The sequence below is a fragment of the Anopheles arabiensis genome, chromosome 3 (genome assembly GCF_016920715.1).
Source record: "Anopheles arabiensis isolate DONGOLA chromosome 3, AaraD3, whole genome shotgun sequence".
Classification (NCBI taxonomy): domain Eukaryota; kingdom Metazoa; phylum Arthropoda; class Insecta; order Diptera; family Culicidae; genus Anopheles; species Anopheles arabiensis.
The window spans coordinates 5,978,272-6,002,887 of NC_053518.1; the positions used below are offsets into that span (position 1 = coordinate 5,978,272).

Sequence of the window (24,616 nt, forward strand, 5' to 3'; positions counted from 1 at the left end):
GGTAGTGGTTTAGGTTGCGCTTGGGAAAATTCATCCAAGGCGCAGACTCGACCTCATATTTCCAGCGCCTCCTCCCAGCGCCTGCTGTTCTTCCTCAAACGATTTATTTGCTGTTGTTCTGCTACACCAGTGTGCGTGAGTGGTGTTGATAATTGATAAAGAGAGTGTTTGTGTGTGTGTGTTTTTTTTATTGGTCGATGTGCCCTCATACACATACACACATTCACACACTGTTGGATCCATTTACGAAACTGTTGACGTAGATGCGCTCCTGGCGCTGCTCATTGATAAAATTCATATTCCTCGGACGGACCCCAGCGGACATTCCCACGCACGGCAGCCCTGGGAGGATGAGAATTTCAAAGAAGAAAAAATATTCATATACTTTGTTATGCTTATGTGTATCCTTCCCTCTTTTCTGTGTTCATGCAGCATTTGATTGATTTGAATGGAAGTTATTGCTGCATCGTTTGCTTTCCGCAGTACCGATACGCATATTACTGTTTTGAATTGCCCCGCAGAACGTTAACGCTATCCTGTCGATTTCAGTGGATTTTTTTAAAATAATTGTTACAATCTTATGCATCTTATCCTTTTGGCGACGGAAAGGAATACTAACTGCACGTTCAGGATATAAAATTTTAGATAAAATGTGTGAAACGCCTCGCAACATACCGCATTAAATATGAAGAGATGTAAATGCTCGAACCCCTCAATCAACAAAACATGCTGCTACACAAACAAATGTTGTTCACCTTGCAAGAAAGCTTCCCCCATTCTTCTGTATCCCACCGGGACGGCTACAGTACACAAACACACACCATTTCCACGAAAATTGACTCCCGAAGGACGTACGAGACATCCTACACAACAGCCCTATCCCTCAATTGTTTGTACATTAACGTCTCTTCCGGCCTTGCTTCCTGCAGCGCACTGCTACTCCTAGCACGTTTATGCTCCTTCGGTCCCGCCGAACGATGACAAAAGGGGTAGCGGTGGTGGTATGCACACGCAAACATCCTTGTTGCAAAAATGTTGCGCAGTAACGTATCAATCGAGTAACTCATTCCATATCGGGTGCGAGCACTTCCTTCGATTCGAGCCGGGTCGAACACATCTTTTTCTTGTGAGGCCTTGACTGCACAAACATGGCGCACGATGGCCCCTCTGTCGTGTCCTTCAACGCAATTCATTAGTGATCGTGGGAGGGCGGATGAGAAAGCATTTTCTACAGCCGATGTCATTAACGCGCCACGTGTTGTGGAAGGACACGGGATTTACGGGAGCGCACGTAGCTTAGAGTACCTTCCCGGTTCCATCGTTGAAATGATTCAGAATTGTTTGTTTCTTTCCGGCGTTCCTGTGAACAAATAAGTCGTTACAAAGAATTAGTTTAAAGTAAAAAGAAATGTATCGTCCGTCTTTATTACATGTTCCCGAGATTACTCGTTTTTCTTCCACTCTCTCTCTTTCTCTCTTCACGCGCCAATCGTTCGCAATATTCGATAATAATAGTAGTATCAGGGTACAAGGTGAACTCCACACCTCACGGACAGATCCATCCGCACACCGTTCTTCTCTTACAATTATTTGCTTAATAATTAAAAGGGATCCACCACGGCGCCGTTCACGGTGCGGAGACTGTAGAAACACCGGACCGAACAAAACGAGACATTGAATTCGTGGTGCGAATGTATAAAACTACATCACTTCTCACTCTATGTTCCGGTTGTTTACTTTTCAGTTGCGTGTTTCTTTTTGTTCTCTCTATCTTCTCTTGGGAGATTCAACACGTTGGTGCGATCGTTCACGATCCTCGCTCGCGAAAATGGGAAACCAAATGCGGGTTTCAAAATCTTTCCCCTTAGTCGTGCACATTCATTTGCTATCTAAAGTCGCGTTCGTTCGATCATTCGATTCGTTTTCACGCTTCCAATGACAATTGCTGATATCAGGTTCACTTGTGTTTCTCTCTTCCTCTTCCGCTTTTCTGAGCAATATTTAAAATAGGAATCATTTCCAGATATGGTAAGTCACTAGCAGAGAGTCGTTGAGCTTTTCAATGTGTTGGTGGCCGGTGGTGGCCGGTGGCCGGTTCCTACCCACCTCCTTCGCTATAAATTTCTGCACCGGATGAAACAAACCCGGAACGGAACAAAAGTACGTAACATTGTATCTATATATGTGTATCGGGCGTTAAGCACGGGCGAGACGTACCGGCTGGTCGTACTCTTCTAACATCTAACAACGGTGAGAAACGATTGAAATTTAAGAGAGCATTCGTTAACGATTGTAATTGTGTGTGTATAAATATATGTATAGGGAGTTTATATATGTATATAATTTTTAACCGTATATTATCGCATTACGGGATTTCAAAATTGCAGTTCTCCCTTGCTCCAGACATTTAACAAAACCTATCCACCAAATGCAATGCTCTTTCCACGCAAATATAAACTATCTGTAAATACGCTTCGAACTAGTGCACAGGTAATAATTGTATCGAAAGGAATCAATGTTTGTTCGAAGCAACAAGGTTTTGCTCGATTGTTCTGTTCAAATCGTTGCGCTTTTCTCACAAATGCAGCCGTCATGTTCAATGTCTCTAAGAGGGGAGCACGGTTATTCCCAATAATCGGGCTTTGTTCCTCGCTCCTTGTTCCGATAGTGAAATTTAAACTAAAACTGTGTGTGTATGTGTATGTTGTAGAAATATAACTAAGTTTCCTAATCGTAAGTAACGTAACGTACTGCTGCTATCTAAATATAGTTGAAAAATTGTGTATTATTATTGCTTTTTCGGCAATGATTCGAGGATTGTTTTTGCTGGCTCTCTTTTCAAATAAAACGATTTCCCATTCGCCTTTATCATCAATAATATGCTATCTCACTTTCAAATTGCTGTCACGCGTTTTGCAACCCACACTGATATTGTTTTAATTTGTAGGCAAAAGTACAATTACGATTAAAAATGTGTATAAAATGAAAATCTTATTTAATGCAAAAAGAAAATGAATTCCTCAAAAAAAAGAAGCAACTTAAATGCATGTTTCCATTCGTTCAAAAGATTCTGTTTAGTTCACTGTTCAGATCCGTCTAAGAGAGGTAATACCGTGCAGAAAAGTATTATTCATGTATTATGCTCTTTCTCTGTACACGCAAGGTACGCCCCGAAAGAAAAAAAAACTATTAAAAACTATGAAGTGAAAAATTAAAACATCAAACATTATTTAAGGCCTCTATCACCGACTGGTCTCTGGCTAAATGGGCAGCCCGCGCGCCTGCCCATCGAAACCGGTTAAGGTGTAAAATGATAAGAAAGTGGAATGCTGGACTGGTAGCTTTAAGTATTTAAAAAAAAAAAAACATCCGATTCAAGCGTACTGGCTCTCCTGAGGGAGGTTGGTGCATGGTAGGTAACAACACCGTTTCCGCTCATTTCAGCGACGTCACCATCGGAGGCGGTGATGATGATCCGGCCACACGTACCGACCCATCCTCGAGTTCTGTCTCGTCGAGCGGTTCCATCAGTGACACCGTTTGCTCCAGATCAACAACCTCCGCCGGCTTGTCTTGTTCGGCCTGCTGTTGTTGAGCTTCGTCCTCACTGTCGGACCCATTCTCCATTGCACTCGAGTCGGAACTGCCGACCAACTCCGAATCGCTTGCATCGAACGGTTCCGAGTCGCCACCGCGCAGCAGCATTAGCTTGTCGAATCGTTCCGAGCTATCGGTCGCACTGGCAGCGGTGGACGATGGTACAGCCGTGGTTGATGTGGTCGTTGCCGGTGCTGGCGTAGTTGTCGCGGCGGAGGACAGTGACATGGGTATCTTTCCGTTATTGCTGCTAATTTCCTGACCCTTGCGGATAGCCATCGTCGCGTCTGGCTTCTCACCCGAGCTGATAGCGTTACTGCGGGCAGGGACGGGGTGCTGCTGCTGCTGCTGCTGCTGCGAGGAGGCTAGCATATGATCGGCCACTGAGAAGGATTGCTGCTGTTGCTGCTGGCGCTGCCGCTGCTTGGCCGCCGACAGCACGGACAGATGCTGGTAGATAAAGTTGCGATCCATGCTGCGAACGAGCTTGTACGATTTGCTCATCAGGAAGCGCCCGATGCTCTGTACGTACTCGTCCACGTCGATCATCATTTCGTCCTCCTCGAAGTAGTGCACGAGATGGATCGAGATGACCTTAATGTGCACCCGGTCGAATGGAATGGTTTGAAGAATCTAAAATATAAAATGACAGCGGTTCGTTTATTTTAGTCCCTTTCCTTTCCATGCAGCAGTGCAGCTAACGAGCCAAGAATCAATAAAATCCCAACGACATTACAAAAGGTCAACATGTGAACCGAACAATAGCCATCAATCCATCAAGCTTACATGCCCGGGCATGTAAGGGACATCACTCACCTGCAATTCCTGTCCGTGGCAGCCAAGGCTAAGCAAATCGATCGACGTTCGATTGACGGCCAGCATTAGCGTGTAGACCGGGAAGCACTTGACCCGCGGATGGAACCATTCCGTCTCCTCGTCCAGCACGCTGTTGATCTGCACCTCGCTGTCGTCGTCGTGGTGCAGCGTTACCTGTAAATGGCAGCCATCGATTAGTTTTCACTGCTCGCTCACTGACAAAAACAACCCTTCCCCCATTCCCCCCCTATTTACCTCCTTCGGGTACGTGTTCGGCGACAGGCACGCATGGATGACCTGCACGTTCGAGCGGAAGGCGTTCTGCTTGCGCAGCGAAAAGTATTTGCGCGGATCCGGTTCCACCAGGTAGCCGCCCCAGTTCATCGTTTCCGCCAGCCACGGGGCGGTCATCATCGAGTCGCTGTTGCCGGTCAGCGACTGGAAGAACGTCCCGAACCGCTTCCGGCCGAGCAGGTCCGATATCAGGTGTGCCATCTCCGGTGTCAGCTCGTGCCGGTTGGTAAAGTTCAGCTGCTCGACCGGTGCGTTCGCGTTGCGCATGAACGTCATCGGGTACTTCTTCATGTGTATGTCGCGTACGTACTTGACCAGCGCCGGGTTGTCCTGCGGTACGCCCATCAGGTCGTAGTCGCGCGACATGTTCAGCCGGAACTGCTGGTGGCGTATCTCTGTGGGAAAGAAAGCGTGAAGAGAGGGGATTAGAATATTTTGTTCGTTTTTTTGTGTGTAAAGCTTCAACAGGGGCCGTCACACGTAAACTCAGGTAGCCTTAATCCGTACCAATCAAAGTGACCAAGCAACAGTAGTAATGTGGGTCGTTCTCACAAAACTGATACTGCTGGGGCGTAGGAAGAGCTCAGAAGCGCAACATATGAACCGCAAAAACCGCATCCGACACAACAGTTGATACAGTTTGAACTCTTCCAACGGACTCTTCCCTTTCCCCGTGTCGAATAGCAATGATGCGAATGTTTCCGAGGATTAACTTCTTCGGGGGCATCATCGTGTGTGTGTGTGTGTATGGTGGGTTTTATCCAAACCGGCAAGCTTGTGAATTTTGATACCCACACCGACGACACAGCGCACAGTGTCTCCAAAATGAAGCCAAAAAAAGCTTTTCCTTCCTCCCCTCCCCCCAAAGTTCTCCTCTTAGTCGCCGACCGCACACAAGAACGCTATGAAAGTAACATTAAACTTTACCGCCCCGCTTCCCCCAGCGCGTGTGTGAGCGAGTTTAATGTGCTGAAGCTTCCATGTCAAAGGGATGAGCCACCCGAAAAAAGGGATCGGGTTTACGATCGGGATGCGGTGCAGCTGACTGTGGACAGGGAGATGGGGTTAAATTCAAGTCAAGTAATCCGACGTGAGCGTGAACCACAACAACCGGAGGAGGACTGTTAAAAACAAGCCAACAAGTGCTTCCGAAGTAGCAAACTGTCTATCCCCATACCCTGTAATGGTGATCTTGTGTGGTTGACAAACAAAAAATCAGGTTGGAACATAATTGCATCTGCATTTGAAAGGCTTCTGTAGGAGAATGGGAACTCCCTTCCCATGTTAAAGGTGAATGTTTTGTCAGAGGAAATACGAACATTGGAGTTCAATTCACTTTCATACTAAACTTGTGATGCTGCTCTGGCACACTGGAAAGGTTTGAAGAATGGTAAGGGAACTTCAACAACTTTTACTGTTTAATTTTTGGTACATTTTGTTCGCCCTCAAGCACCCAATGTTCCTTTCCCGTCTGCGATTCCGCAGTGGAAAGTGAAGTCAAGTGAATTTCGTTCCGTGAGTCAGCGAGAATCATCGGTGATTGTTTAATGATAGACTTCGTTCAATTTCCCCAACCCTCTCAAAGGTAGCCCGCCCTCCATCGTTCCCCATTTTCTTCTCCCCCCCGTAGTGTAAATCGAATCGAACTTAAACCTCCAACGGATTGACCACTGATTAGGAGACCGATCTTGGCGTACGTAGCCACGTGCGCTCCTCTATTCCCCGGGTCTGAATGTCTGAGCCTTTTTTTAACCGTAAATAATGCGTCTCGCGCGTTACGGGCCAATTTCCATTCCAGAGAGAGGGAGCCAGCTCCCGCGGTCGGGGGAAGCAGCACGCGCCACAATTTGCGTACCCTTTAGCCAGCCAGCCACACATACACAATTGGATCTACCTTTTACGCACCTCCGTGAACGCTAATGGGTGGTGGCCCCGCGGCCCTTCTCGCTCCATTCGTTCGGCGCACTGACTCGACAATCTTGGGCACACTGAAACGGGCTCGCGCGCGCGCTCGCGCCTCGAGAAAAGCGCATCAACACCACACACACACAGCAGCGTTCTTTGGGCGGGGAGTTCTTTTGCTACACACGGGGGGAGAGGGGGGAGGGGCAAAAAATGGGCGCAGCACCGAGAGCAAACACAGAGAATCCCCGCCAATATGGTGGTGCTCCAATTGCTGTGAAATTAAATGCATCAATCGGAGCAATTTGCTTCACCCTTTCTTTCATCGCGCGCTGCCAGCAGCATTCGACGAGCATCACGGGGGAAAACTAAACTAAAGGAAAGGATGGTGGTTGGCCATGGCACAGGGAAAGGCATTTTATCGCTCTTCGCATTGGTTCTCATTTAAAAGCGTTTAGCAGTAAATTGTTTTTCTAATTGAAATAGACTACAACTGAGGAGAGGAGTGAGAGAGTTCAGCTACGCGGTTCAGCTCCGTACACTAAGCACTCGACAACACTCCCTTTTTTCCAACTCAAAGCGCCCTTCTTATTGCACCATAAAGCTTCCAAAAAAGTTTGTCTTTTCGTCCAAAACATTTCAAGAAAAAACCTCACCCAGCACTTAATGTTTCTCCCCATTTGTTTGCTCCATTTTTTGTGCCACTGTCCGGCACCAAATTTCCGGCCTTTTTAGGTGTCACTTCCGTATCCGACACTGTGCCCGTTGGTAGACGGTTTTTTTCTGTTGTTTCAGCACGATCAAAGCCCTTTTTGGTGAAGCGCAAAAGTAGAGCACCGTGTGTATGTGTGTGTTTGTGGCGATGTGTCCTGCTATCGGTAGTGCACAACGTTCGCTTCGTGGGTTGTTTATTGGGTCCAAAATAAAATAAAAATCACTGCATAAATCAGCAAGAACTGGGCGGCTACGGGGAAGGTTGACAACGTATATACACAAGCAATTGCAAAAACCAAGTTCGGAAGTCATTGGTAAAGAGAGAATACTTGCGCCAAAAAATGCGGGACATGTTGGGTGGTGCTGCAGTAACTTACATAGAACAAGGACAAAGGGCTTTTATTGCGTCCATTATTTTGGGGCAATTTTGGGACTCCAAGCACAAAAAGAGGACAGCCACAACCGGAAGAATGATTTAAAAAAAAATATTAAAATATTCTTTAAGTCACACTATTCACAGTGTCATCCATCATTTAACCCAATCATTTGTGGTTTGAAATTAAGCAATAAAAATAATGTTCCCAATGATCGATAGCTATTAACCATCATCATCCTCGTCGCCTTGCCATCGTCCAGGCAGTTACTACTACGCTAACTACACGCGATCTTCAACGGCCCAACGCGCACGCAGCATAATTTATGTGCATGTGAGCATCAATTAGTCGAAACCCCTTCATCTTGCAGGATTAAAAACAGCCAAATCGAGCAGATTTGTGCAGATGATCGTCTGTCTCAAAACCGGCGGGGACGGAGGAACCCAAAAAATAAGCAAATAAACAAATGAGTAAGCATAAATCATTAACCCAACCAACACACACTCACACACACTGCTATCACACATCAACCATCGTAGTACCATCATTATTGGCAGCATAATTCTTCATCATTAGCAGCACCCATCATTATAATTTGGGGATGGTGCAGACGACGAACCTCGCAAGGGGAATCTGCGGGGTAGAGAACAGGGTGATAATCACAGCCGCTACACAAAAGAGAGACTATGTTATTAGAAAAAAAGGGATGTGAGGGATCATTTTTTGGGGAAGGTAGATGTGATTTTTGGAGGGAAAAAGAAGAATTAAGTGAAAAATGAACATTTCTTTTGTAAATTTAACAACATTTTCCAAATCTTCCCTTAACAAACCCTTTCTATTATAAAAAAGCTCATTTAACACACTTCTAATTAAATAATTGCACGATAATAGATCGCTTACTATTCCTCACACGTCCACAGAGTGACTGTCACACGCGTTCGAGCGTACACACAACCATTTCATCCATAAAAGGGGACCTAGCCAAACCACCACAAGGCAAAACAATTATTCGCCTCGATGACAATTTTATGCTGTGTTTATGTGTGCGCTGGGCAACTCGCTTTAATTACCGGGCCCCATCAAGATTCGCCTCACAACCCGTTGACCATTTGAAAAAGAAAAACAAACGCCATCGACCGGGACGGAGCGCCATGTTTCGCTAATTGATTAGCAAGACGACGACGATGATCTTCCATCGCACCAACGCCGCGCAATTATCATCATCATCAGCAGCAGCAGCAGCAACGCATCGTTTAAATTTGCCTTCCACTGCCCCCGACAGACAGCTGACGAGTCCCGAGAACGAACTGCTACCCGCTACTGGAGTTGCTGGCGAATCTTAGGCTTACTTCCCTGGTTCTGAATTGTCTTAAAGAGTTAAGCGTTAATATCGCAACCGTCTGTCTGGTTTGGTTTGGTCGATCATTATCCTGCAACCCATTTTTAAAAAAGTGGCAAATCGTCCCGCTCCCCGTGATGTTTGTTCTCATTTTTCATTCGTTATTTGCACAACCGGTAGCAAAACCAGACAGACGGTCCTTGATCATCTTGCTCCAACATATCTCGTGCTTCACCATCGCAGAGCTAGGCGGCCCTGACTGACCCCAACGAAAGCTTCACACCACACTGCACTGCTGCTGCTGCTGCGTGTGTGTCGTGTCTACAACACATAATTTCGCACCAACATATGATTGGCGTAGTGGGCAGGCCGCCTGTGTGATGTTTGCTGCTGTGGTCACTTTTGGTATCCGCCGTTTCCTTTCCGCAAGCAAAACTTACGAAAAATTTCGCTCCTACTTTAACTCTTCTGAGACAGAGAGAGAGATACTTTGAGACCCTTAGAAATAACACACTCACACAACCAGAGCCCGTGTGAGCCCACCAATGTGTGGTATTATGAGGATAATAATATATTTCCCACCGAAAGGGCACACCGTTGGGCTAAAAACAGCTGCCACCAGGCCAGGCGCTGTGCCTAATATTGCGGACTAAATTGAGCTAATTTGCTATAACCGCCGGAGCGGGCTCTGTGGTTGGGTTCTGAAGCTTCTGCTTAAAGTAAGACATAACATTAGCATATGGCTGCTGTTGCAAGAGTACAATAGCGGGCGCTGTGTATTGTTGTTTTAAATACATAATTCTACCAGCTACTTAAAGAAAGAATAGCCCAAGTGGGCTCCTCAACCATTCCCCCCCATTCAGAGCGGTTTCCTTTATGTACACAGTATAAACATTCCGTTCCAGAGGCCGGGGTAAATGGGCGTGAAATAATTTGAAAGATTTTCCACACGATCTATACAGCAGCAGCAGATCCATTCTTTGACGTACACACAACACAAAGGAAGAGAAGCTGTGCTCTGCTTCTTCTGAAGTTGGTTTCTGAAGATAAGATCCTCACTGCTGTGTGTCCAAAGTGCGTCGACTACCCGCATCGAACCCAAAAACCGCTTCCTAATCATCGACAACGAGAACCGGATGAGGATGTTATTCAAATAAATTTTCTCACCCAGTCCCAAAACCCTATTTAGACCCATCATTTTGGGACCTTTTAAGCCCGAAGAAGGAGACACCGAAATCCGAAGGACGCAACCCGAAAAGGGAAACCGGTGGACACCTGCAAAGGCCCCCGCGATAAAGAAGCAATAACGACACGGGATTGTGTGTGTGCCCTCGGGGAATATGCGTTTATGCTCTCTGCTGCTGCTTGCTGCGCTGCTGGAACGTTAAGTCGGCTTAAGGAAGGCTTCTTTGGTGCTTCTGGTGGTTCGCTTCACTGCCACCACCAAAACCTCGACCCCGATTTCTCGATGGAGATGTCTCTGTGGCGTGTACAGCAGCACCAGCAGCAGCAGCAGCAGCAGCAGCAGTACACCATAAGCCACCATACCTTTTGCTTCGAATACGATCGAAAATGAGGAGTCGGCAGATTAGCTATTCCAGTTTGAAGTGACCGAAGAAACCCGTGCGCCTCGCGGAATGTCGCCCTCTGGCTCTGGATCTGAGTATCTAAAAAGGGCCACTCTCTTCTGACAAGTGGGCACCGGAAATCGATTTCATCTTCGACAATGGGCCGCCGATGCTTGAGTCTATATGACTTTGATTTATAGCGTCACCATTAGAAAGAAGGCGACACATCCTCTAAGACTCGTTTGTACAATTCTTCGCTTATTCATAGTAAATGGTTGAGCAACGCACTGCCCACCACGTTTCTTAGTCATGCCTCTATTAATCTTTGTAATAAAAAAACGCCTTCCAAAGGTTCTGTCACATTCGGACACCCTTCATTCCCTTCTCGTGAAACCCAAAACCTACCGACATTGATTGGAAACTACCCTCAGAGCGCCCAACAAAAAAAAGTAGAGAAAAAGGTCCAACCAACAAACGGATAAAATCAAACAAACAACCGTTGGCCGGAAGTTGAGTGACCTTCTTTTGCGTGGTCCAATCCCCAAAATCCCCACCCAACAAAACAAAAAAAAACCTTCACCCAACCTTCCCCAAATTTGGAAAAATGTGGAGAATCTAACGCGGGGCGAAAAGAAAGCCCCGACGGCACGAGCTTAGCTCGTAGTAAAATACACTCCAGGGGGTGGTAGGTAGGGCTGCCAGCTTCTCTAGGCTCTATCCCCTGCCGGGACGGGAAGGTTGCGTAGCATTAAAGCGCGCGCGCGTACGCGTAAACCCCCGTCCACGTCCTCCATATCCCGTACAAAAGCCGGGTCTTTCCGGGCGCTGTGGTGCGTTTTATTGGATTCCGTCTCCGCGTCCAGACTCCAAGCAGTCACCACCATCACCATTTCGGCAACCATTTATTTATTTATTTATCTATCTGCTTGCCACACAAATTCGCTCGCGATGGCGGCGGTGGTGGGACGCACGCATGCGAATGATGGAAGAGCAGCAAGGTCTTTCTTTTACGCAACCCGACAACGACAACGACGACGATGCTGCGCACCGTTTCCTGCGTAAGCTTCTCTACTTTTAATGGCGTCCTCCCCTCCCATTACCATAGCAACCCGCATCAGGATACAACACGATGCGTGAGAGACAGAGCGCAGGTTTTATGTTCAACTCCCGAGACAGTGACCATTTTGCCCCATTGCGACTTTAGCCTCGTTTCGAATGTGGCTCAAATATTTCATTAGCTCGTCGGCAACGTGGCGAAGCCCAAAAACCACCACTAACTGGCCAACGAACCCATGGGGCGCACACACACGTCCACTTCCTTTCGCGCGCAAACATTATGTATGTGGGGGGGTTACTGCTAGTGGACAAGGGGTTTAAGCGTTCAGCTTTCAGGTGGACACGTGCTGTTGCTGCTCTTGCGAAATGGCGCCTTCGCTGGCTTCAAACTAGAGAAACAACCGTAGGAAGGAAACCAACCACACCAACAACTCCGACCCCCGAGCGACCAACCGACCGACCGACCAACCGAGCGAGTTTGTTTTTTGGTGATGAACCCTTTGGCGCGCCGTTAATTAAGTTCGGCGCATTCTGGAAACGTAAAATGAAGAGGAGGGGACCTTACAGAAAAAGCGCGTTATCGCTTCATCACGACGACACGAGCTTTTACTAACCGGCAGCACAACAAACACACACACAGGAAGCTACTGGCTCCACTGGAAGGGCCTCGCCTCGGCAATGGGAATGTTTCAACAACAAAAAATAAATGTATTTCACATCCTTTGCCCACAAAAAAAAAACAAAACGCTTCTTTTGTGTTTTCGTGTTTGGCGGAGGTTAAGATACGTACCACGTTTGGTGAAAAACTTGTTGCCTACCGGGGGGCGTGTTGCGTATTGATTGATTGCGTGTTGCGAGGTCACACACACCGTGGTTTGGGGTTAGTTAGTTTGTTTGGGGGCCTTTCCATATCCTTTGACCCAATAAACAAATCAGGCGTAATAAATGGAAGAAAAAGCCAGGCTATGAGTATGTTAAGCTTAAGGCTTTCGGTTCACGAGGTAGTTTCAAGCTAACTCATAGTCATAAGCTAAGGTCTCAGGTCTGGAAAATCCCAACTGAATTGTTGTAATTATTGTTTTACTTTGCTTAGAACATAAAACCGATCAGAGACATTGGTCACTGCTTTGCGTTAGCTTGGAAACCCAGATCTTTACTCCTGCCCATGCGATATTGATGGGGCGAGTGTTGGTTAATACCTCATCCGCTTACAGGGTTTACCAAGTCACTTTGCGATGTGAGCTGCACAATTCATCTCACTTGAGACGTATTTCTATTCTGACGTGCTTTCTTTGGCCCGAAATTTTTGCCGCATTTTTCATCTGATGGTTTTCATGTCCGCGATGTTTTTTTTCAAAATAAATTTTTGGACTTTTAGTGCTGATTTGTGGTATGTTGTTTAACAAAGAATAGAAGTTTATCTTTGCTCCGCTGTAGCATTCTAGCCGAAAAATGGATTATTCGTTGAGATATTAGCAGTTGAACCTGCTCAGTCAAATCTGCTAATAACTCAAAGAATAACCCATTTTTCGGCTATAATGCTACAGCGGAGCAAAGATAAACTTCTATTCTTTGTTAAACAACATACTTGTATCACAAATCAGCACTAAAAGCCCAAACATTTATTTTTTTAAAAAATGTAAACATCGCGGACGTCTCCTGCTAACATCCCCTGTGAAAAGGCTTCATATAATGGATGAAAATGAATGCGGCGGAATAGAAAATTATTTCGGGCCAAATGAAGTAGCACGTCAGAATAGAAATACGTCTCAAGTGAGATGAATTGTGCAGCTCACATCGCAAAGTGACTTGGTAAACCCTGTAATACTTCAGGCAATTCCCTCTTTGCGGAGTTCACCGGCAACAACTCAAGGTAACGCGGTAAACATATTTATTGCCCCTCTCCATAATAAAATCGCCAATAAAAGCAGCTCCTCTAGAACACTGCACAAACGCGCACACTCACCAGTCGTGTCCATGTAGATGATCAGTATGCTCAGCACCGTGGCGAACGATATGATGCAGAGCGTCACTGGGAGCAGCTGCCGGAAGGGGGACGGCCCGAGCGGGGAGCTTTTGGCGGGCAGCTTCGAGCCGCCGGTCAGACTGGCCGGATTCGACCCGGTCATCGTGCTGAACTGATGCAGATGAGGTAGTATGTGGCTGTAGCTGTGCAGATGATGCTGCTGCTGCTGGTGCGGATTGTGCTGGGACTGTGCCTGCTGCTGCTGCTGCTGTTGCTGCTTGTGCTGACCACCATCGAGGCCACCGCCGATGCCACCGATCAGGATCGTTCCGGCAATGTTGGGGATTTGATTCTGTTGCTGCTGTTGCTGCTGTTGCTCATCCGTTGACATTTTTCCTTTCTTCTCCTGGACTTTCGTCCTCATTCCATACCTGGAAAGGTGGTAGAAATAAAGGAAAAAAATGATTAGTTTCACAATTCACTGGATGAATCACACACCTAAATCGATTCCCTGTGTAATGTACACCGTGCAATAAAACAAGACCGTTAAGGTTCATGTATTTCTTCGAGGAGTTTAGTGTCCGCTTTATAAACTGTTCGCATGCCCTTTACAATCGATCTAACCGCTACATTCTGCGTGCAATTTTCGATTAGAAAAGAACACCTTCACTCCATAAAATTCGCCCCCTACACACAAAGAAGAGAGGGAGAATCTACGAGGGGTGAGCCAAATGGAACATTTCTTTCACGCATGATCGAACATCAAACGAAGACGAAAGAGGCGCAGGTTGTCACAGGGTCACTTTCGGGTTGGAGAAGGGAGTCCCAAGCGAACCGATTATTACATGCCGTACGTTGTTACATCGCCTGTGACATGAACCGGGTTTCAAACGAACCGAACAAGCTGGTCTCTGGTTCCGCACCCATCCGGTTACATTCTTATGCTTATGCACTATCTCTATCGATGCGATGAGGTCGTATAACAGAGGGAAAAACGATTTTTCTTTATATAATCATGCACCCCCACCAATCAAAATTGAAGAGTTTGCCCCCTCCTCACGTAAAGTGTAAGCGATGCACAGACAATTCAACCCTTCTCCCTTTTGGTCCTATGCAGGTGTGCTCAAGTTACAGTGCAGCAGCAAACGACGACGAAGAAGAGGAATACACCTTTTTGTGCACGTACAGTTAGGTGCGACGGTACTCGTTTTTTTTCCCAAACCCCTTTCTTGTGTCTGTTTAATATTTTAAAAGCATTTCCTGGGCTGCAACACGGGTTCCCATTACTTTGTGTCTTCCGACGGGGAATCCTTTTCGTTTGCAGGATGCACACAAAACTGCTGCAAATTATGCATCGATCGTATCGCACAAGCACTCCGTTTTCCACAGTGATTTTAATGATTTTATAGCAAAAAAAAACGCAACTTCAGCACTGTTCCTTCCTGCCTATGACATGAGAGCGTATTATTTGATACCACTCAACCTCGTTCCATTGAGTTCCATTGAGCGCATGAAGGACGACCCTTACTAATCCTCACGGGGGTACGTGCTTACGTGCCACACCGAAAGACGATCTCTCAAGTGTGCCAACTAGATCAAGTGGGTTTGTGTGAATAGGTGTGTATCAATGCGGGTCGTCTTAGCGTACCTTTCTGTAAGAGGGGTCGGTCGTCGGTCGTCAAACAAAAGGGAATACGACGCGATCAAGCTGAACACGTGTGCGCAGGAGAAGATGCAAGCAAACAATCCACACACACACAGGGGCTCACATAATTCAGCATCCGCAGGTTAAGAAGATTTATTTTTATTTGCACTCATCACTGCACATTCATTTGTGTTGTGCAAAATTACACACACACACACGCACAGGCGGAGCAGATCCGTTCCTCCGACCCGAAAGATCCCGTTTGTATGACCATAAAAAGAATGGCTGTAAAATACCCCTGTGCCTGAAACCCGCCGGGGATCGAATGCAGCAGGGTCATCAGTGGGACGGACGGGGATGCGCGTGATGAATGGGTGGATGCACTCGGACTGTCATTGATGGACAAAGGCCGCTGCTGCTGCTGATGTTCTAAGTTGTGTTTTAATGATTCGGGATTTTTTTCTTCTTTTTTTCGTTTTGGTTCCGCTTCGGCTTGTGTCACACACCACATGGAACCTCCTCCAGAGTGCGATCGGATCGTGGACACACGCGAGCAATAGGAACCCCACGACCATCGGCACCAATCGCAGCACGGTCCATTGCGCGCCGGCCAAGAGAGAAAGGTCGGAGCATATTTATGAGCTTAGCGAGGTCATTCAACCGAATTATTGCCCTTTGTTAAGATCACGCGCAAGTGTAGATGTGTGTATGTGTGTGTACATTCAGTTGGTTGGTCATTCTTTGTGTACTCGAATGTATTAGAATAAATTTAAGCGCGAGGGCGGATATGGTTTTTGTGTGTGTGCTGGCAGTTAATGAAGACATCTGGCCGTCCCATTTGTCAAGCTAAGTGACATGAGTGCATCCAAATAAATCTTTACACCCAACGGAGGGATGCAGCTATCGTAATAGATCAACCTTACGATCGCGAGAAGAAAAAAGATTTATAAAAAACTATGCAGTTTAACTCTTTTTTGTTGAAGAAATCAATCCGACTGTTCGCTGCTTCTTATTTAAATGAAAAAGCTTGGATTTTAACCCTCCAAATGGGTCCACAAAACCACCGGAAAAATAAACAAAATTCACTTTCGTGGTTTACTCCTATAAATCAATGTCTGCACATCAAGAATCCACACCTGTTCAATATGTTTCCTTCCCTATTTCCTCTTCTTTTCCCTTGTGGAAGTAGTTCCTCCAGCTAGAACACGCGTTAGTTCTCTCCGCAAGCAACTCTATGCAATGCCATCAACATCATCAATCGACCCAGTCTGTAGAACGGAGGACGAAAGAGATTGTCCTGGTTTCATGTTATCCTTCGACACATTCGTTCAGATCGTCCCAGCAGGCGCATACCCGTCCCGGTGTGTGCCAGTCTGCGCCATACCAATGACAAAAGGACGACCAAAGAACGTCCTAGAGCAAAAGCGAATGTTCAAACACAAGTTTTCCATTCCAAGGGAGGTAAAAAGAAAGGAAACACGAAATAGGACCACTCCGTCTCGTCTTTTGTTGGTGGTGGTGGTGGTGCTGCTCTGCTGCTGCACATGCTGCGCTTCATTATCCTGATTTTTTACCCGCTGCACATCTGTGAAGTGCTGCGCGAGACACACATTGCTGGAGGTCTAAAGCGAGCAAAGGGAAGGCATCGATACGATACTTCTCGCAAACCATGAAGGAGATGAAGGAGGAACAAACAACGGGATACAGAGAACGGGAGGAACGGTTTCGTCCGAGCAGCAGCAAGGATGAAATCGATATCGGACCAGCGCAGAAGAAGGAACGTTGGAAGGAAAGTACGCGAGAAAATGCTAGAAATGCCTAGCAAAGTCGTCCTTCTTTCCCGAGCTGATACACACGACGATTGAAGAATGAAATAAAATCACAAAGCCACACCATTCTTGGGGATTTTTTTTAGGTCGATAAAAAAGTATCCTTTTGACCGGCTGTCTGATAGTTGGATCATTGAAACTTTCCACAAAAAAGGGCCAAACTAGAGGTTTTATGCTTTCGCTGGTGTATCTAATTGCGACAAGGATCTTATGCAACAATAATTCATTGATCCTCCAATATTGAGCATATGGATCATAAATTATTACCTTGAACAGAATGCAGTACAAGCTCAATGTGTCACATGTCTTAGACTATCTCCAATATAATCCTATATGTTTATGAACATACCAAAACGCTAGCGTCACCACCATAAAGCACTCAACAAAAGTGCATCGATCAACTCCATGACCGATAGAGAGTGTGTCGTGCGCATCTGTTTTCGTTGGGAACCTTCTTAACCGAACCAACAGCTGCTTTTAACGACACACAACATTCCATTCCCACAGAAGAAGCCATGTTTCGGTGTGTCTGTTTTATCTACTTATCGTGCTAAAATCCATAAATAGAACGAGGACTTTAAGGTGAGCTGCCTTCTAAAGATGTTCTCCTTGCCCAAGATGTTTCAATGTTTCAATCGACACTAACAAGGGAAAAAGTGACGATCAAACTGCTGCAAAGTTGTACTACCGCGTCCAAGGAAGAAAAACAATCTGTCTCGAAGCACATTGCCTTTGAACCGAGAAAGTGTCAAAAGGGAAGGTGGGTTTGGCCTCACTGGGGCCACACGGGAGAACGTTAAAAAAAGGGAACGAGAGAAACAGTAACAGAAGGCAATTCCGGAAACGCAAAAGCCAAGCAGCGTGTCACACTGGAGGTTACGCAGCGGGACCGCATGAGAAACCGGATACCGTCGCACCGGGTTCCGGAATGGTGCGCCCAGCCCACCCGGGCCAAGCCGGCAGTCATTTGTAGCCCGGTGGTTTTGTTGCTCTTACTTGCAGCTTAAGGGCTGCCACACAGCAGCAGCAGCACGAGGGCAGAAGAAGATGCACCGCAAGAGATTTACCCACTAATTGAAGGAAGATCCAACAGCAACACCAGGATGCAGGGATTACTGTGGGCTGCATTCATCAGCTGCACTCCATGTGCAGAATACGAAAGATCATCCGTCATTCGTCGGAATTCGAGCGATTTACATAAATAGTTCAAAACGCTCGTAGTATGCTAATAACTCCACAAAATATTCTATGAAAAATGGCCCTTAACTGCAGGCTCATCATCATCATCATAATCATTCTGTTCCAGCCCAGGGCTGGTGCAACATTTTCCCACCATCACCAACGATCGCTTAACGGGACGCGCGTGTGTATGTGTGTAATCAAACAGGAACTCGACGATTATCATTTTATATCGAGCGGTCTCCTTCCCTCCCTCGACTATCCTCTTCCATTCGTCCCCCTCCCGGAGGGAGCAATTAGCATAAATTTTGCGCACTTTTCCCAGAATATCGTGGTCTCCCCCTGCAGGGATAGTAATTTCGGTTGGGCAGGACGACGACTTTGACTACCTTGAAGGGTAACTTTTTCTGTGTTTTTTTATTTTAAAATTCACACATACAGGACGTTAAATGACGATAAATAACCGTCTGCACCGTTTAAAAAAGGTTTTCCCACTGCAGCCTGGACAGAGACGATGGACGCCTCCGGAAGGACGACGCCAATGATATGACGAGACAAACCGTTATAAATTACCCATCGGTTTTCCCCTCGCTGTACCACCTGAAATCAAATCAGCTCAATGAAATCGAAGGACAATAGACACGGCGGGACGCGCACGAGGGGCCCGTGGTAAAGGGCCCGGATCGGTTTGGACAAGTGTGTGGTGCCGGCTCTGCGCGCCTGGGCTGCTGCCACTGATTGCGCACTTCCGGTCCTCGGGAGATTGAGCTGCAGGAGGACGGAGGAGGCTGAAAACGCTGTTCATGGATGCATGATGCACCTGCTGGCCCGGGGAACTTGTTCTGGTTGATTACAGGTTGACTTTGGAATTGCTTACAGGGCGTGTGTGTGTGTGCCGATGGTCTTTTTCTACCTTTCCGTGTCCGTGACATGCCTTCCGTTACCCTGGGATTGGTTCTGGAGGACCGCAGGCGACAAAAAAAAACAGCCACTGACGACTCGTACAAGAAGTTCGATGATAAGTTTCCCGTACGTTCGCATTACATTATCGCTCTGGTGTTTCTGGTGTCGCTCATCATGTTTGTGAGGAGAGGGCAAAAAAAGTGGAGCCCTCGAAATGAGAATTTGTTCCCATTCCCAGGAGATTTTTATGCGTAATACACGCCCCTTCTCCTCCTCCCTGTGGCAGGTGTTTGTTGTGAAGAACCACTCGGCGGAAGTTCCACTTTTTGAACCAAACAAACTTCTAGCCCATTAACTTTATTACAACACACATCTTATAAACATGTTCAACTGACGTATGCGAAAAGATATAATTGCTCACAACAACCAGAGAGATCAGTGTAATTATATTAGTACTCTCATCATTTCGCCAACCGAGAAAAGTCGAGAGAACGATTAAAAACCAAATGCTTCTAAAGATGAGAGAGCCTGTCTTTTGCAGGTATGCAGTAGAATCGAACGCACGATCTTTCGTGCATTAGTCAGCGATGTGTGGCACAGCACTATGAGATCATCTCGTTACAACCTCAGATAAATATCATTCTAGATCTATCGCTTGATCGGCGCAAAACAAATTGTGCTTGTCAATTGTATCAAAAAACATCGACATCAATCCCCCATTCAATTCTGCCGACCCCGTTCGCGCAGGTAATCTAAAACCTTTAAGACGGGCCGGCCTGCACATTTTAAGACCATTTTCACTCCATTGAATAAATTTGCAAACTGTCGTCATCACCGTCGTCGTCGTCGGACTGCTAGGCGTAGGTAATCTCAACCCATCATCCGGCAGGAACAGCACCACACTTCCACCTACCCTTTGCCAGTGGTAATAAATAGCTGAAAACTTCTCAATTTCACAGAGCTCGTTTGCCCCGCCACAAGACCAAAGCAAACCCCACAGCACTGATGACGGAAAACAAGTCCAACTTCTCTAGCTAATAGCGCAGTGAGGAGTTATTTACGCCCTTTAGATCGGCTGACTGCCCCCCGTTTGTTGTCCATTTTTTTGTCTCTCTCTTTCCTGCTCCTGCTACCCTTTCTAGCTCCGGCCGACCGGAAGCGACACACGCACTAGGGGTTTCTGGTATACTATCCCCGAGCCACGATCAACCACCCCGTTGATGGCCTGCCTCTCCACAGACTACGCACCTAATTACAGACAGCTTCGTAACGATCACGTGTGGTGCGCGCCCGGGATGATGGCGCGACAATCACGTATCGCCATTGCAATGTCCGGTCTATTAAGAAATGCCGGAGAACATCTCGTCCGACGGAGTGTGTGTGTGTGTTACCTCACCATGATTACGACGCCACCTTCCCGCCGGAGGGTGCGGAGAGCCTGGAAGGAAACGTGATCCCGAGCAATGGTGTGGAGATTTATTCGACATCACTAACGCGCCTAACGCGATCATCAAGAGCACAGCGTTTACGGGGAAGCGAAGTATATGGGCGATTATTTACAACAAAATGCTAATGTGCGTTCAGCAATTCTAAAAAGTGTTGTGTGAATGTTTACGTTACAATATTTATGATGGATGTGGCAGAAACAGCGTGCAGCAATAGGCGGGATTTCTGTCTTTAAACTCTTCACTTGTAAAAAAAACGAGAACAATTTTCTTCTCTCATCCCAACGAAGAAGCTGTAAAACCGCTTCGCTGATGGATGTTAACCAAAGGAAACCCTCGCATCGTCATTACCTCTTCCGGACAGTTTTTTTTCTTCTTCTTCTTTGTTGTTCTCCTTTACCACGATCGATTTAACAACAAACCTACGCGACCGGATATAAGTGCTTCCAGAAAATGCTGTGTTTTTTTCTGTTTGCTGTTGATGGTTGATTTTTTTGTTATTGCCGTTGCTCTCTTTTTTCCCTCCCCTACCGGAAGATCGACTTCCGAGAGTTTGACACTGTTGTTGCCTTGCCGCCATCTTCGCATTACAGCATCGCCACGGCAACGGACAGCTGCTGCCTGCCTGCGCCGATGATCTGCGCTGTAATGATCTTCGCTCATTGTGGTATCGGTATTCCTTACTTCCGTTCTTCCGGTTTTGGGATTTTTTTGTGTGTGTAGTTTGTGTCGCTTTTTTCTGTTCTCCGAACTTCCGGACAACCGTGTACCCTTTCAAGAGCAACTCCCTGATGCCCCGCCACCACCTAGGCGTTTGATTTATTCAGGTAGTTTCATCATTTGCTGTGGTGCTGCACGTTAACGATCCTCGGGGCCACGGTCGCCCAAAGGAAACGAAAATCAACCACAAATTCTTTACGCGTGCTTCGTTCCGTTCTCCGTCAACGAAATGTTGGCATTTTTTTTCGTCTCTTCTGTTGGTTCTTCTATATGTTTTGCTCATCGACACCTTTCCGGTGGTTTCTTCCGGTGTATGTGTGCTCATGTAAATGCTGAAATCTGAGGTAATGGTTGAGTACGTTATGTTGCAAAACGAAAGTTTCTGGCCACAATTTCGGTACAGAAAAACTTGAAAAAAATGTTAGCCAATTGTACAACCATTCTGAACCCTTCATTTTCCCATAAAAAAACACTTTCGATCAGTGAGAAATGATGATGAAACATAACGCAAACACATCGAGAAAATAAACAACCCATCAGAAGAAAAGAACAACACACACGCACACACCAAATCTCGTAAATGCCAAACACCTTTACCATCGTGCTTCGCTACCGTTTGGAATTAAGAAAAGGGGGAGATGCCAGTGAACCTCAAAGAGAGAGTGAGAGAGGGAGAAAAACCCTTTGGTCCCGAAAATTTCGAATAAAAACCCACCCCACACCGCCCTAACTTTACGTTCATTAATTATGAATCCGCGCAGCCTCGTGTTGCCGCAGGTACAAGCACCCTACCAGGGACACAGAGAAAGGGAGGGGGAGGGGGAGGGGGAGGCGAGTGACGGTACCGGTAGGCACGGTTCAGCGGAAGCAATAGATTTCCATCGTCATCAATCGGCCGGGGCAGGAAAAGGCATGTTTGAAATAAATTAGACCAGAGCCAGAGCCAGAAGGAGAGTTGCTTCTTGCCCTTCGCCCCCTTCAGGCCCTTGTGTTTTCCCTCACCATTGTGGCCTTACCATTTGCCCCACACATACGTGCGTGTGCGCTCAATCTTTCACCGATCTCTGACAAGCGATGATGATGATCGCGGTGTTCTCGTCGATCGATCGAGCCTCGATAACATCGACGATATTTTTCACCATCGAGGGGGGGGGGCGCCTGGCATGCGGTTCTCTGCGACAGGTGGCTTCCTTCTTCATTACTGCCGCCACCCGCCGCAGCACAAATAAATTCCCTTTTGTACGCTGAATCTAAATAAATAAATCACAAAACAAACACAAATCGGATCGGTAGAGGTGCTCTCTCTCTTTGTGCTTCGAAGGGCATTAATCGGCAGCGAAATCAAAACACACTCCTTTGGGGCCAAACTAATTGGGTGATGTTTGTGTGTGTTTAAACATCAGCAAATGTTTCACAAACATTGCCCCCCCTTCTTTCCCAAAATTGTTTTTAAAACGAGCAAGGAAAAATTATGTTATGATGCACACAAAACAACAACATTTTTGTGAGAAACAAAGCACACCAACAAAGTGATGATGGACATGTTTGTTGAAATAAATTACACACAAACATATTAAATATAGAGGGTCCAGTTTGTGCCCATTTCCGTGAGATTTTTGCCCTGGTTTGCATTTTTAAACGATCACCCCCCAAGTGTAGTTGCCACAAACAATACCTTAACCCGAAATCTTACACACTAAAATGACACTTACGAGCTAAAGATCGTCATCGTTGCTCACTGCTGGCTGCACACACGCGTGTGTCGATCACGAACAAATAAAAACAGCCAAAGGGCTCTTATCGGCCACACACACTTCCTTTCGGAGAAACCACAACTGAAGCACGCCACTCACAGCTACCCGCGAATCAATCGTTCTAGACGTTTCGTTTGCAACTATTTGCTCGTTGCAAAACTTGGCTTTCTTCCTTACGATCGTTTCTCGCTCTCTCTCTCTCCCTTCGTTGCACTGCACACACCTAGAGCTAGTCACAGGCGCGCGGTCACTGGTGAATTATGACCGTCGGAGAGCAGGGTGGCGTTCTTGCACAACAACCCACCACACCACGACACGACAACTACGACGGGGCGACCAGTGTTGTGCGGGAAAGAACGATTAAATTCCCGTCCTTGAAAAGGCACACCGAGGAGAACACCGCGCGAAGTCGTCAGTGGTGCATTCCGCACAACGGCACACCACACCCACACCGCACACGATCACGTATTGCACACGGCGCCGGGAGAGGAGATTTGCTTACGCACTGCACGTACCACCCACCCACCAACCGGCCACACGAATGCACTGGAAAATGGTTTCACTGCTATTTGTTTTTGCAATCTTTTAGCACACTGTATTGTGGATTGAAAGCAAAATAGAAAAAGAGCTCGATTAGCACCAATTTTATTTATTATTTTAATCACTTTTTTCTATCAAGAAGTGGTTGCTCTCTCGCTCTCTGTGTGTGTAGCACTCGTCTCTCTACTTTTTTGTCCCACCAGCTGCTGCACCCCCTTCGTCCTTGGACAAGATCACGATTTAATGACGCTTAGAGTGGCCACTATATGGAGGATTTAATCATCAAAAGCTGTTCGTCGTATGCGCTTGTAAAGAGCAAAAAAAGAGCTAAAAGAGCTCCCTTCGTTGATTGCACTAAATGAGGAAATGAGCAAACATTGTAGCAAAAAAAAGGAAGCAAAAAAAAACCAATTGCAATAAACTACTTCTTAATGAAAATTTCTGAACCGAACCGCTCATTGCTGCTTTGTCGGCATTGCATCGAACGACATGGGGGGGTCACACACACACTGCAAAAGGTTTGCGTGGGAAAAGGTGGCCCAAGGGAAGGAAATACGGTTCAGCAACGAGCGGCTGGGTGGAAAATCCCACAAGTAAGCTACCGCACAATTTATTAGCAACTACTTAGCTGGTCAATTTAATGTCGAAGCCGTTCCGGTAGTTGGCTAAGATAAACGGTTTGTGTGTGATGTGATCGCAAAGACAGACAGTGGGAGAGACAAAGAGAGAGAGAGAGAAGTAGTAGAGGACACAAAGAGATGGAGAGGCTGGTATCATTGACGATCGCGCACAACACCAATCAAACAACGCGCTGCGTTGATGATCGCGAGATGATGAAGGACTGCAGCAACAACAGATCGCGCGCTTCAACCACTGGCGCGACGATCGCACACACATGTAAGCGCCGCTGACGTAACGCGGTCGGATTCCATCTGCAGCAGCGACTTTTGCACTCTGCTGACTCGGCCGAATTTC

At 46.6% G+C, this 24,616-nt stretch overlaps 1 protein-coding gene across 6 annotated transcripts in view; it reads right to left on the reverse strand.

The window, feature by feature from the left end:
- Positions 1 to 1,388: 1,388 nt before the first annotated feature.
- LOC120900938 (protein Star) overlaps positions 1,389 to 24,616 on the reverse strand; it is a 28,584-nt gene continuing 5,356 nt past the window's right edge. For 5 of the 6 annotated variants that reach the window (XM_040308569.1, XM_040308568.1, XM_040308566.1 and 2 more), the window contains exons 2-6: positions 23,060 to 23,694; positions 13,627 to 14,057; positions 4,669 to 5,102; positions 4,414 to 4,587; positions 1,389 to 4,230 (exon numbers count right to left, since the gene is read on the reverse strand). In XM_040308569.1, coding sequence (XP_040164503.1) covers positions 3,436 to 4,230; positions 4,414 to 4,587; positions 4,669 to 5,102; positions 13,627 to 14,057; positions 23,060 to 23,076 — 1,851 coding nt within the window. In that variant the 5' untranslated portion in view covers positions 23,077 to 23,694 and the 3' untranslated portion in view covers positions 1,389 to 3,435. The remainder of the gene's footprint in view (positions 4,231 to 4,413; positions 4,588 to 4,668; positions 5,103 to 13,626; positions 14,058 to 23,059; positions 23,695 to 24,616) is intronic. The other variant, XM_040308572.1, reaches the window with a different exon arrangement.